This window comes from Chaetodon auriga, chromosome 18 (genome assembly GCF_051107435.1).
Source record: "Chaetodon auriga isolate fChaAug3 chromosome 18, fChaAug3.hap1, whole genome shotgun sequence".
Taxonomy (NCBI): domain Eukaryota; kingdom Metazoa; phylum Chordata; class Actinopteri; order Chaetodontiformes; family Chaetodontidae; genus Chaetodon; species Chaetodon auriga.
The window spans coordinates 12,301,927-12,315,705 of NC_135091.1; the positions used below are offsets into that span (position 1 = coordinate 12,301,927).

At 41.9% G+C, this 13,779-nt stretch overlaps 3 protein-coding genes across 5 annotated transcripts; 1 reads left to right on the top strand and 2 right to left on the bottom strand.

Annotated features, from left to right (window-relative positions):
• Positions 1-53: 53 nt before the first annotated feature.
• armc1l (armadillo repeat containing 1, like) lies at positions 54-2,797 on the bottom strand. The gene is made up of 7 exons (XM_076756514.1): positions 2,763-2,797; positions 2,176-2,354; positions 1,864-1,955; positions 1,289-1,472; positions 1,072-1,188; positions 793-867; positions 54-667 (listed from the first exon to the last, which is right to left on the bottom strand). Exons 2-7 carry the CDS (start codon positions 2,326-2,328, stop codon positions 473-475), a joined length of 816 nt encoding a protein of 271 aa, XP_076612629.1. The 5' UTR covers positions 2,329-2,354; positions 2,763-2,797; the 3' UTR covers positions 54-472.
• A 149-nt stretch (positions 2,798-2,946) lies between these two features.
• mtfr2 (mitochondrial fission regulator 2) lies at positions 2,947-7,718 on the top strand. Its single transcript, XM_076756574.1, has 8 exons — positions 2,947-3,075; positions 3,890-4,072; positions 4,245-4,349; positions 4,603-4,727; positions 5,693-5,901; positions 6,015-6,318; positions 6,490-6,673; positions 7,081-7,718. Exons 2-8 carry the CDS (start codon positions 4,001-4,003, stop codon positions 7,123-7,125), a joined length of 1,044 nt encoding a protein of 347 aa, XP_076612689.1. The 5' UTR covers positions 2,947-3,075; positions 3,890-4,000; the 3' UTR covers positions 7,126-7,718.
• A 548-nt stretch (positions 7,719-8,266) lies between these two features.
• Positions 8,267-13,533, bottom strand: LOC143336430 (uncharacterized). 3 transcript variants are annotated; one of them, XM_076756585.1, is made up of 11 exons: positions 13,130-13,533; positions 12,417-12,497; positions 12,288-12,331; positions 11,293-11,362; positions 10,528-10,614; positions 9,736-9,783; positions 9,587-9,646; positions 9,426-9,466; positions 9,254-9,340; positions 8,917-9,008; positions 8,267-8,514 (listed from the first exon to the last, which is right to left on the bottom strand). In XM_076756585.1, the coding sequence occupies exons 2-10, from the start codon at positions 12,477-12,479 to the stop codon at positions 8,948-8,950; spliced, it is 561 nt and encodes a 186-aa protein (XP_076612700.1). In that variant the 5' UTR covers positions 12,480-12,497; positions 13,130-13,533; the 3' UTR covers positions 8,267-8,514; positions 8,917-8,947. The 3 variants fall into 3 exon arrangements, with proteins under 3 accessions (XP_076612700.1, XP_076612699.1, XP_076612698.1); XM_076756584.1 differs by having other exon boundaries at positions 8,917-9,005; positions 12,622-13,533; XM_076756583.1 differs by having other exon boundaries at positions 12,622-13,533.
• Positions 13,534-13,779: the final 246 nt, after the last annotated feature.

The window sequence follows — 13,779 nt, forward strand, 5'->3', positions numbered from 1 at the left end:
AATGCAGTGTCATTGTGGTGAAATTCTCCAAAAAGTTTACACTGCACGCCAAATATGTTATTTTGTAGATTTATTTCAACATAAATCAATAGAACTACCAACAAACAGCAGGATACACAGGAAAACACATTTCCAAGTGTAGAGGAAAGTATAGAGGAAAAGGACAGCTTGGAAAGTCTGACACAAAATATTTACATTTAATGAAAATACTGCATAAAAAACAGTATTATGTAAGTCCAGAGATAAGGATATTTTTAAAGTCTGTGCCTCCATTCAATTAAGTAAGCACAACAGAGGTAAAAGATGAAGTGCTTTTGCACATGTTGACAATTTGTAGTTTTTTACAATTGATGCCAAGCTGGTGACAGCCAGACCAGGCACACAAAGCCAGGATGTTGGCCCGCAGTCTGCTAAAATCCAGTAATGTCCACTCCAGTAACACTGGATCTGAAGGAATCAATTTGCACCAGTTTCACCAGTAGAATGTTTTGGTGAGGAAGCTGGCAGCAGTGTTGAGCCAGCTTCCACTCGAGTCCTCCTTGGCTGTGGTGCGGGAAATTGCTTTGTCGACCTCTCTCTCTGGGCTGTCCTCTTCCTCTGGGAGGTAGTCTGGTATAGCTGAGTTTTGCTGCACTTCCACTCCACGGGAGTTCAGGGGAATAAAAACCTAAAGAAAAAGGTTTGAGAGGAGGGGAGTTAAAGAGTTCCTGGTTCATCACAATTCTTGGTTTCAACAGTGTACTCTGAAGTCTTCAACACAGTCAAAATATGAGTTATGTGACCACCACTCACCTCTTCTCCTGCCTCATTCTTCACCACCTGTTCAGCTGACAACACCTTAGTGGCAGCGATGGCCGATGCCAAACTCTGCACATTAAGAGATTTCAGAGAAGGAGGTGATTGGAATTAGGTAATATCAACCAGAGATCAGTTTCTTACTGTGAATCAGTGGCACTGGCAATCTAACAATACAACTGCTGAATATAACCAGACAGATATAAACTAATATTTTAACAGGCAGGGTGCTTCCTAAGCACACACTGACAGTAAATGTCTGTCTTTGTGTGTTACCTCAGTGGGCAGGTCTGAACGGATGCGGACAGTGCATCTCTTGGAGGCCATCTGGAAGGTGAAGCTGATCACTCCTCTGACCTTCAGAAGAGCCTCCTCACACAAGCCTCGCTGAGCCTTGATAAGAGATGGAGACTTTGTTAGTCAACTTGCTGGCGATAACAACAATCGCTCCTGTTATGCACAGGAGTGAGTGTGCGTCAGTCAGCCTACTCACAATGCTGTCCAGCCCCTGGATGTGCAGAGTGACAGACTTGGCCTTCTTGTTGGAGGAGTTGATAAAGAACTGAGATTTCTTTCTCTTCTCTCTCTCAGGTGTGCGTGGCACAGGATTAGCAGGTGCACTCAGAATGTCAAACACCTCCTGGGCCAAGGCTGTGATATCAGTAGACAGGCCTGTGCTATATGGAGAAATATTGGATTTAATGAAAGCTGGTCACAAACCCTGATCACCCACATTTCTTCAGTGATTCAAATGACTGAAATTAAATGAAATGGCAGTACAGGTCTGATCACGAGGCTGTGTTTCATTCTATGGTTTAGCGTGACAGAACACCTTTTAGATTACATAAAAGGACCACTATTAGGTTTTTCTACCCACTGCTTCAGTTTAACTGTTAATCTAACTGTGCCATAACTTGAAATGCTAAATGCATGAGGAAAAACAAAACAAAAACAAATGGATGTAGTGCAGCAGAAAGAGGCAGAAGAAACTACTCCACAGACAGTTAAGGAAAACATGAATACACATCAACACGCAATCAAGATAGTGAAAAGAAAATATCTCCTCACCTCCCTGTTAGGTTCTCCAAGCTCACCATCATGCCCAGTTCATTCTTCATGGTGGGGATGTTGGGGGACAACTCGGCCAAGTAGCGCAGGGTCTGATGACAAAGAAAGACAAGCAAGGAATTAAAATGCATACTGCAGGTACACCCCAGCTCACCAACGTGTTACATCTTAGGTAACTACAAAAGCTGATCTTAATTCACTTACATCATTGTTTTCTCAATTTTGTTCGCAAAGTCGCATTAATGTCAAATCACCATAAAACTACTTTATACAGGAAAATAACTGCCATGATAACTGGAGTCTTTCACCAACCTGAAGAGTTGCAAGTAGGACTTCTGGATTCTTGTGGTCCAGGAAGAGAACCAGCCCGGGAAGACAGCCCTGGTCCTGGACTATTACCTCTCTGTTCTGCGGCTCAGAAGCCAGGTCCCGCAGCTGACTCACCACCGACAGCGCATCCATCATCTTTGTTAACTTTCCTAGACCTGAAACTGACAGTGGTAACGTATTTGAGTGCGTATGTGGACTGTTAACTAAAACGTTTTAACTAACTTAATTCAGTCCCGAAGAAATTGTAATTACTTATTACTAGGATTTCAGACAACGTTACGGTCACTAGTGTGAATTCTGAAGAAAGCAACCTTATGGTATAAGGGTAGTTCCTACTCGCCGAATAAAAGATGCCATGTCAAGTCGTTGCGCGAGCGTTAACGTTGTGGCTAGTTAGCTAAGAAGCTAGCTACTTTTGAAAGTAAAGAAACTGGCCAACTGTAAAGAAAGACATTTTCATTTGTTTAGTAGTACCGCTCTAACACACAAATGTATGGCTGTTTCAACTAATAGTGACCTGAAAGTGCGATAAATGTGTGGTGAAATTATGTTTTGCCATGTTTTCTTACCCTGGAGAAGACGGAACTCGTGCACAAAAATACAAATTTGGTGCTAGGTTTTCGTGACACGCAATTGGTCGACCAACCGTTGGCAACGCTGCACGGTCGTCCACTCCTATTGGCCTCTCGTACTAGTTCTACATCTACAGCCAATCAGAGGAGGTTTTGCTGCTGCAGCTTTATTTGACTTCACGGACTTACTGCTTGAGTGCGTGCTTAGACGGAAGCTGCAACTTCATCGCGTTTATCTGCATTTACAATTTCTATCATTGGTTATGATGAAGATTTCGGACAAATGAAGCTACTAATCAGCGAGTTCACGGTGAGTACACACATATTTCTGGTAATCCCTTATGTTTCCCCGCGTCGCGCATTGTACTTTTGATGAGCCATGCAGCTTTTCAGGGGTGCACACTGCGGATACCGTGTCCGTACCTGCGCTGCGCTGAACTGAAGGAGAACTCTTCACGTTAAAACTAAAATCCACCATGGATCTTCATTTGTGTCGACCCAGTGCACTTCTGCAGTCGAGTCAGCGTCCAGCGGCACAGAGCCTGAGCATCAGTTTGTGATGCCGCCAGGTGACACTTTGACAGTTGGATCAATCATGGACTCCAGGAGCTCGTTGAATTTGTGTTTGAAATAAGACATCCAAATTAGTTTTATTAGAGTCTAGCGCCTCCAGCTCTGAAATTATCCCACCCATAGTAGATGTTTGCTGTTGTTTCATTATGACAACTTCAGGTGAGACCTAAATTTAAAGGTTTTAAAGGTTTATTTAACCTCTTTCACTTTCGAGCAGACATGTTCATAGGAAAGTCAGGTTTATTTGGTGTATAGCACTTTTAACAAGACAATTCAAAGTGTTTGAATGGGACCTAAAAAGGCATTGAGACAAATATTAAAGTAAAACTTTATCTATCTATCTATCTATCTATCTATGTAGATAAAATGGACAATTAAAAAACACAAAAGCATTTTTAAAAAAATTAGTAGTTTAATGAGGATGGATGTGGATTATGTCGGAGTTCAGGACGACACTGAGATTTCTGGCTTGACTTTACGGATTCAGGCACTGACTTCCACTTGGTCTCTATTTTTACAGCCCGAGTGTTGTGTGTTTTCTTTTGTTTCAGGTGTAAAGTATGTGACTTCGTGGCGCCTATTCTGTGTTGGCCTCTTGTCAAGTCAGTCAGCAGAAAGAGGAGCTTTGCAGCCATCAGCTGGTGCATGAAAAGGTCCTTCCAATGTCTTTAGTAGAGGATATTCTGGATGTGCTGCACGTTGTCCTGGAGTACTTTGGAGTGCCTCCAGACATGGTGAGTACACACACACACACACACACACACACACACACTTCTGTTTATATCATGTTACAGACTCTCAAGCTGGGCTCCAGCGATGTCACAGGTCTTTATAGTTGTTTTTATGGCTCCCTTAAGGTTAACTGAATGAATCTGTTCTCGTGTGTGTGTGTCGTCTTGCGTGTAGCTGGTTCCAGTGTGGGACAGTCAGCTGTGCGGTCAGTATCGCAGCATCGTGCGGATGATCGGGACCAACCTCCCGTTGGCACCTACACCACGTGTCCACTTTGAGGTATCTGTGCGACTTGTGTTTTCTAACACACTGAAGATTATCGCTCAAAGTCACTCCAGTTCATTATGACTGCTAAAGTAATGATGATAAAAGTGTAGGCTGGTATGAAAATCATCAGTACCTCTGGAACTATTTGTTTTTTTTATGAAAACATGAATATAACAACATTTGCAAAGACAATATGTAACCTGATTTAAATCATTTTGTCATGTAGTCAGTGTGTAATCCCTCCTTGTCTGTGTTTTGTCCTTAGGTGCCTTTGCTCACCTATAGGCCCCATGGTTATGTTGACCCCCCTGCAGATACACCTGCCGTCCCCTCATTCGCTGACGTCCTGTGGGTGTTTGAGGATGAGGGCAACAGCTTTGCCAAGACCAGGTAAGAACACACATGAGCACGATATGAGTTGAGGTGATGTTTCCCAGTGCAGGTTTACATGCAGAATAACAAGAGGATGGAGCCATATTGGCTATTTATCAAGCAAGATCTTTTGTCTAATATGAGCAAAATGGTAAATCATACAGTTCATAAAATGTTATGAGTCAAAGAGCACATGTATGAGTCCGCTGTAGCTTTGGAACAAAGGGAGGCGGAAGCTCAGGGCGTCTCAGTGTTATTGCTGCAGCAGCTGGGACAATCAGCACTGAGGTGACAGCAGAAACGTAGGTGATTTGCTGCTGTGAGTTTCACCTTGGACAGTTTCTGTTGGACTGTGATGCCAAAAGCAGCACAGAGGGAATAATGGAGTGTATGAAACAATATCTGCCCAGAGGAACAACATGGCAGGAGACAAGTCAGTAAGTGTTTCTGCCTATCAGTGTTTGCATTTACTGTATACAGCTAGGGAGGTACGAATATGGACTTTTTCTGTTTTTGTTACTGTAAATAATGTTGAGTAGTGTAGCTGCTAAGTGCCACTTTGCAGCAAACAAAAAATCCACCAGTGCTCCCAGCTCCCCGTCCAGTCCAGGCAGAGTCAGCTAGCTGCACAGCTAACTGAGCTAACTAGCTAATGCTACAGCTACATTCAGCAGCTGTTACTTTAGTTCCAAGTAAAGCTATTTGTCCATCAGAAGGAAAACCAGAAACCTTCTGAGGTCAAAGAGTTGCATAATGTTGCTTTAATGCATGTCGGCATGGTTTTATATATTTTGCAGCTTTGAAAACACATTTGAATCGGTCTGCATAGACAGGAAAATGTCAAACGGTGGTAATATATTTAAAAGCTATTTACACTAGTGTGAAGTGTGTATGTATATATATGTATATGTACAGTAGGTGCATTTCTGGAATTCTTTCCTAGAATTTAGAATAAATGCAAAACTGATGCTTGATCTCCATAGGAACCATTTGCCTCCAAAGAAGCGAATTACTGTAAATCGGGATGCAGCGAGATACCCAGAACTGGCCCTGAATCGAGTCCAGAGAGGAGGCAGACCCGTAAGACAGACGACTGATCCAGACGCCCTGAGGAAGATCACAGCGCTGGAGAGCGAGCTGCTCAAACTGCGAGCTCAGATCGCCATGATTGTTACTGGTGCTCCAGACTCAGGTTCACAGTCTTTGTGCTTCGTCTCAGCTTCTTTTCACAAATGTGTTCAGCAGGTTATACTTCAAGTCAGACAAGTGTATCAACCTTTTTGTGCTCTTTCAACATTTTGTTAGGTCTGATCAAGTCCCAGAATGCACCGGGCTCTCCCCTGATGTCTCCTCCCCCTCCTCCAACGCTTACCTCCACACCTCGCTGTGCTGCTCCTCCACCACCACCTCCTCCTCCTCCACCGCCTCCTCCTCCCTGCCCTGACTCCTCCACTCAGACTTCTTCTGTGATAGAGCTGATCCGCCAGCGCAGGAAGGACGAGAAAGACCTCGATAAGGGGCAGCTCAAGCTCCAGAAAGTTAAAGGGATCCCATCCATGCTGGACGTTCTCAAGAACTTAAACCAAGTTAAATTGCGTTCAGTGCAGAGGTGAGCAGTCGGACAGATAAACTTTTTACAGTGATATTAATATCCAAAAACGATGCTTTGTGTCCTAATTTAGTGTCTGCTCCTGTCCATTCTTTACATTTTTCCATTTAGTCTGTTACCCTTCTCAACACCTGCCCCTTCACAAAGCATTTTCCCTTCTTTCCTTTGCAGATCACCAGGGGGCACACCAGTCAGACGGAGACGCAGTAAGGGAGGTGCGGCGTTGCCCAGTGACCCAGCTGCTCTTATTGCTGAAGCACTAAAGAGAAAGTTCGCCCAGCATCGCCATAACACTTCCTCTGACAAAGAGAATTCACGAGAACTGTCCCCGTTCGGCAGTCCAGAAACCCCCAAGGTTTGTTTCCCGGAGACACACCCCTGACGCACACACCTCTGTTTACTCTGATATGTTCTTTAATTCCATGGGGTATTGTAAGAAAATGCAGATGGGTTTTGAAAATCATCCCATCATCATATGAACTTCTGTTTCTAGAAAGAACATGATCATTTGTGCAATGCAGCATCTCTTAAAGGGGCTGCAAGAGGCTCTATCTGATGTTGCTGTGTTGAAGTATTGCAACTGACCAGTCACATCTTTGTGATGTCATCGCTTTGAGACTCAGGGAAAAATACCGCAAAAATAGCCACATAGAAGAATTAACCCATGTGGACTTTGTCGCTTCTTGGTCAGTTGCAGTGACGGACCTGCAGCAGCATTAATTATGCAGTAAGAGATCCACTAATCTGACGCTTCTGTTCCAGGTTCCTGTCCATACCAGACGCAGTCAGGGCCGCCTCCACCTCTGAGCCGCCTGTTGAATAGTCATTTCTGACCCCAAAATGTCAATAGTCAGACACCAGTCACCATCCCAACTGCAGCTCCCACAGATGTGCCTCACAAACGGATTACTACTGCAGCTACTGAGTCGCATTTCATTTTTTATTTTTCTTTGTTCTTGCGTTCTTGTAAGAGTGTTTGTCTCACTATGAACAAAGTGCTTGTTTCTGTGAAGCGTCTCTTTGTAGAGAGACTTGAATGTGTAAGTTTGGGATTTTGGTACAGTTGTTTAGTTTCTGTCTTATGTTTCTCGTGTTATTCATACAGTGTGGATAATGTGTTTAAGCAGCTTGAAGCTGCCTGCCTTCATGTGTCTAAAGTCACTTTGTGAGGCCTTAATTCTTACCTCAGCTAAGTGAAATGAATGACAGTGGGTATTGAGATTCACACAGCTCTATTCTATGCAACTGCTGCTTGAAGTCGTTTGATTAAAGTGTTCAAGTGCACTGATCATTTTTATGTTCTTGTTTTCATGTTTTCTAATATTTTACTATATGTCCAAATGCAGTTTTAGTTGATATTTGTCATTTTTAGATCAATTATGTCTCACTACTTGTGAGACATAATTGATCTTCAGTCTGCAATAAAGATTGCAACACATCCAGAATCATGCACGTCATCTTAATTCATAGTCAGCAGTTCAGTCCTGCAATTTCATAAAGCTGAGGGACTGAGAAGAAACGCATTTTAAAAAGCACAACCAACATCAAAGCAGAAGTTGAAGTATCCTGAAATTTAGTCCAAAGCTTCCAAAACACCAGCTCCTACAATTCCCATCATGCAAGTAGACACTATGTTTCCTAGACCCTTATTTTTCCAGGTTTTGGAAAGCTCCCTCCCCGTGGAAAGCGGTGGAGTGACTCATGTTACTCTCATCTTAATCACAGCCTGAATGTCTGAGTACGACAAAAAAAGTTATTTTCAGCTTTTTCACCTGCGCAGAGCAGAGTCATCAGTGATCAGCTGGAGTCAAAGAGCCAAAATAATCACTTCAGGTCCCCTGAATTTAGCAATTACAAGCGTTGTGCAAATATCTAATAAACAGTTCATAACTGTGTTTTACTATATTGTTTTTCATTCTCTGTTTATATACCAGCATCCTCTTACATGGACCCACAGGGGGGGTTACATTGGATGAATACATTATTAAACACTTTACATCTTCTTCCTACATTATGCCTTGTTATAAAGCATTTATTTGATGATTATATGCTGCTTTTGAATGCTACATAAACAGATGAGGTTTTCACATTTGTGCTCAGAAAAAACAATGACATTTAATTCTCTGTGCAGATGAATTCTCATGTCATGTCGTCACATTATCTCCAACAGGTGGTGCGATGAAGATCCTCTTGTTCCTAATAATAAACAGATTGAAACACGGTCAGTCGTGACAAACAGCCAAAAGACATACTGAGCCCTGCTCAGCATAACAGAATGACACCAGCACTAAACCACTGATCACTGTGTTAAAAAACGAACAAAACCCAAAGCACTAATTAATACCGCTTTGAAAGAACATTAAAATATCCAGTAACTGCTCATAGTCAAGTCATCTCAAGTCAATTATTTTGTTATCTTGAGATAACGAAGCTGGTTTTTATGGTTTCACGAGGGTGTCTGCACAGGACTATTTCTTAGCAGCTTCGTATTTAAGAGACAGACAGACTCCTGGCAAGAATGTGAATAAGTAGACGAGTAAGTAATCATCATTAGTTCATCGGTAGCCAGCAGCCTGAGATAGAACGGAAATATCTTACCAGAATGACGACTTTTCTTGCACCTGCTCATCTAGTCTACTTCCATTGGGGTCTCCTCCTCAGTGGTGGAGACAGATGGTGCCACATTGCTGCTGGAGAACACAGTATCTCTGATAAGTCATTCGTGAACTAATAGGCGGTGGTATTCAGGTCCTGTACTTCAGTAAAATGATCAATACCACACTGTGAAAATACTATACTATATACTGATGTTTTCAGATTAATGTTATCGCTGCATTAATGTGTATGTTGCATTTTACTGTGTACTAAAAAGCTTCTGCAACCACTCTTCAGAGGACAATAACACACACTTTCCCTCTTAAACAGTCATTTTCACCTGGCCAGGGACTGGCTGGCAGTCGATTCCCACTCCATGGCAGTGTCTTGTTCTTCCTGATTAGGGGATGCGTTTGGTTTAACAGAACTGCAACAGAGACAATATTTAGACAATAGTAAGTAACATGTCCATGCATTAAGTGTCATGAACATGACAATAAGACTCTATTCACCTGCGAGGGTCATCCCCAGAGGCAGTCTTCTGATTGGCACCCTGGCCATGTAAGGAGCAAAAGCACACCATGAAAGCCATATAAATATTATATTTAATAATATTACATTACTAAAGACCATATTTGAATTTGTTCTTTTAACTAGCCTGTAGAAGACTCACCTGGTGTGAAAAGGTAAATTTATTCCCACCTTGGATTGGACCACTACACTGGACAGAAAGCTGCAATATCATAAAAAGTGTGAGATGATAGTAAATGGACTGTATTTGTAGTGCACTTTTCTAGTCTGACTAACTTGTGGAAAACTCACCTTGAATGAAAAGGTAGATTCATTCACACACTTGATGGCACCAGAAATCTGCAACATCATAAAAAGTGTGAGACGACAGTAAATGGACTGTATTTGTAGTGCATTTTTCTAGTCTGATGACAACTCAAAGCACTTCTACAAGTCTGCATTCATCCCTTCCTAAACACATTCCTATGGCAGCTAAGCTACCTGCTCTTTACAAGCGTCACCCATTCAAACACACTAACACACCACTAGCACAGCAACGACACGTGGACTGCCGAAGCCCAGGGATCGTATCACCAAAGTGGACAGTCGCTTTACATCCTGAGCCATAGCTGCCCCAGTGTACAGTGCATCACATATTTGCCATATTACAATACCAAACTTCTCCAGTGTAACGAAAAAGACGGTAAATGAATGTGAAACTAAACAAACTAGCTGTGCTAATGTGATGGAACACGTTCACTGTATCCATGCAAGATGCCAATTCATGGAAGATTACAGGAACAGGAACCTCCCCAGCTGCCGACAGCGTTGAATCAGAAACTGTATGCTATCATACTTTATACTCTACACTTGCACATGTTTGTTAATTTCTGGTTAAAATCTACAAACCATGTGTGTTTCTGAGTGAACTGACATGTTCTTTTCTACAGTACGTGATTACGTTGTTGTCCTGCATAGTTAAAAAATAAGGAGAAAACAATCAAGGAGAAAAGAAAACCAAAATCAAACTACCTCCAAACATAAACATTGTATAAGAACACATTTTAATTTCAGATTTTTAATCTACACTTCAAACTAACTCACTTCTTGAGAGGAGATGGGGAACGTCTTGTCTTCTTGGACGATTACACCAGGACGTCCATAAGCATTGTCCACACACTCAATGGAAAGCTGCAATACCATCAAAAATATACTTTGAAAGTGAAATGTGTCACATAGTGTCCTTATTGATACCAAACTGTGTCCCTTTAACAGCAGATCATTTAAATTAATGTCAAATGCCTCAGCATGCTAGCAGTGCTAATTCTTCAGAAGAACAGACTTGACTCTCATTGGTTCACTGACTTAACCCACATCCAAACACAAACAGCAGCTTCTCAAACTGACGCACTTACATGAACTTTACCAAATACTTGTGCAGGTATGTTCATTTCAGCCTAAAATGTTTAAACTTATGCGGGCTGCTTTTTCATCGAGGGACGCCATTCTGTTTTAGCGCCTAAACCTCTGGTATGTTGCACCAACGGGGTGGAGTCAGATCAGCGTTACGCATTGTGTGCAATGGTTTATCAGTGTACGGTAATGTTGAAAACATCAAAATGATATTTAAAGAATTTCACAAAGCTCTTTGCTTGGCCGAGGTTATTTCTGATCAAGGGTAACAACATCCTCATGCTAGCCACCCGATACAAGAATACACATTCACCATTTTTATTATAATTATAATCTGCCAATAATAAAACATACAACGAGAAAACATATAGAAAATCTAAAATAAAATATAAAGAATGATGCTATCATAAAGCAGTTACCTACAGGACATACGTTTCTAAATGGCATGTCACTTACTTTGATGGCTGAGGGCTGTAGATGCCTGCAATCATCTTGTTCCTCCTCCTCCCCCTCCTCCTCCTCCTGACTGTAGGAAATACAACAGAAAACTTTAGAATGACTTAAATCAACGGTCCCCAACCACCGGGCCGCGGACCGGTACCAGTCCGTGGGCCATTTGGTACTGGGCCGCACAGAGTCTGAAAGAAGTTTTATTTTGAAGATCAGGTGCATCCGCCTGTGCCTCCGTGCACCTGTCAAACCGCTCGTCTCGATCATGCGATAAGGTAGAAAAAGTAAGCCCACAAGCTAGCAAAAATGAGGAAAAAAACAAACGTCTTTGGAGAGCTTCTTCGGAAAGGGGAAAAGGCCAAATGATGAGACAGAAGAAGAAGAGCCTACAACTTCCAAGAGAAAGAAAGCTGCATTTAAGAGACAATATCAGCAGTCCTACTTAAAATACGGGTTTATCGCTTCAGATAATTCTCAAACAACAAGCCCGCTCTGCGTAATATGTGGCGACAGGCTCGCAAATGAGGCAATGAAGCCTCCTCATTGAAGAGACACAAGCGCAGGGCTCCCACTAATTACAACTACTACATTCAGGGTAACTGTGAATTGTATTTTTAGTCATCTGTTTTTATTTGTTTCTATGCCGGTCCAGCAAAATATTGCTCTACATGAAACCAGCCTGTGGCGCAAAAAAGGTTGGGGACCGCAGATTTAAATGACTGGTATTGAAATCATTATATCTAGTAATATGCAGCCTTATGAAAAAGTAAACAGCATGGACCAACTGTTCAATAAGAAATACAAGCCCGAATAAAAGCATCAAATGAACTGTTATGAATGAAATGGGACAAAAATAGAAGAAATAAATAAAATTAGAGTCATGAAAATATACCACTTGTTTCGATCGTCTTACATCACATTTATGTATTTCTTATTGTCTTTATGTCTCATATAAATGCTTTGAATTGCCTCAATGTGCAAACAAATTGGCGTCTCCTAACCTGGAAGGGCCTTGTCCATCATCCAAAGCAGTCCACTCGGCATCCTGGCCATGCAATGAGGAACAAAACAAAACATCACGCGTGACATAAAAATGTATTACTTGAGGTATGGTATGGTATAAACCTTACTTGTTGTGAAGAAATGGGGAATGTTGAGTCATCATAGACAACGACACCAGGGCACCTCAGCATTTTCCACTCGGTGGAAAGCTACAATATCATCATCAAATGTATTATGATAATGACTTCCCGAACTGCTGCACTTTCACTTACATGTACTTTACGAAATACTTGTACAAGTGTACTCATTTCAGCCTAAAATGTTTAAACTTACGCAGGGGTCTGTGTCATCGAAGGACGCCATTTTCTGTTTAGCGCCTAAACCTCTGGTACGTCAGGGTGGAGTCAGATCGGCGTCACGCATTGTGTGCAGTATTTTACGGTAACGTTGAAAACGTCACAGTGATGTTTAAACAGTTTCACGAAGCCCTTTGCTTGGCCGAGGTTATTTCTGATACCTGTTTTTCATTTAGGTCGGATTTTTTAAGTTTTTGTTAAAAAGGAAGAATCTCTTTCATTTCTCACACAGATGAAGACAAAGTAATACTCACAATGAAAAAAATAAAAGTACCTCTCTCCTGCCATGAGTGACTTTTTACAGCAACACTCTCCCAAAATGTCACTAATTCTACTTTGACTTCTTATTGAAGTTTTCTAACAGCGTGCAGGAGTTGGACCTTTGTGAGGTCTAATTAGCCCCACACATACATCACATCACCATGTAGGACAGCATACAACATACTTCTTAGTCTATAAATGACTTTTGACAAAACATATCATACCTCTTCTCCTGAGATCCTTGTACAGAACCATAATTAGACTTTCCCTCCTCCTCCTTTCCCTCCTTGTCCACTGTGCACTGAGTGCCTGAGCCTGATTCATACTGTATAACCTTGTTCACTCCCAAAGCAGTGGAGTTATAATTGTGGGAGTGGGACGTTGTGTCTATACTTGCACAAATACTTCTGCATTTTCTACCAGAATCAGCAGTTCAGTCTGTTTCACTTCTCAAAGAAAACCAATCCTTGCACAAAACAGAAAACTAGGCAACTAAAACTACTTCATGCCTTCATGGAAATCCACAGTGTGCAGGAGACATGGAGTCCCATTGAAGGATTCTGTGTTGAAGTCACCCTCTGTGTTCACTCTGACCTTTGACAAACCTTTGGGGAACCGTTTGCTTAAACGTTTCAAAGCTAGTGAACTCCAATGTAACTCTCCCCTGTCCTGATTTGGTTCAAACTGCTAAAACAGTGTCTGCAGAGGAGAGGAGGAAATGATCTAAAATGTGGCTTCGTTTCATGAAGAAAGATGACAACAGTGCTTATTGTAATATCTGTAAAACCACCATTTCAAGTCAGGGTGGAATAACCAGCAGTCTACTGAACCGTCTTTCTACACAACATAGGCTTAAATTCAAGGAACGCCATGT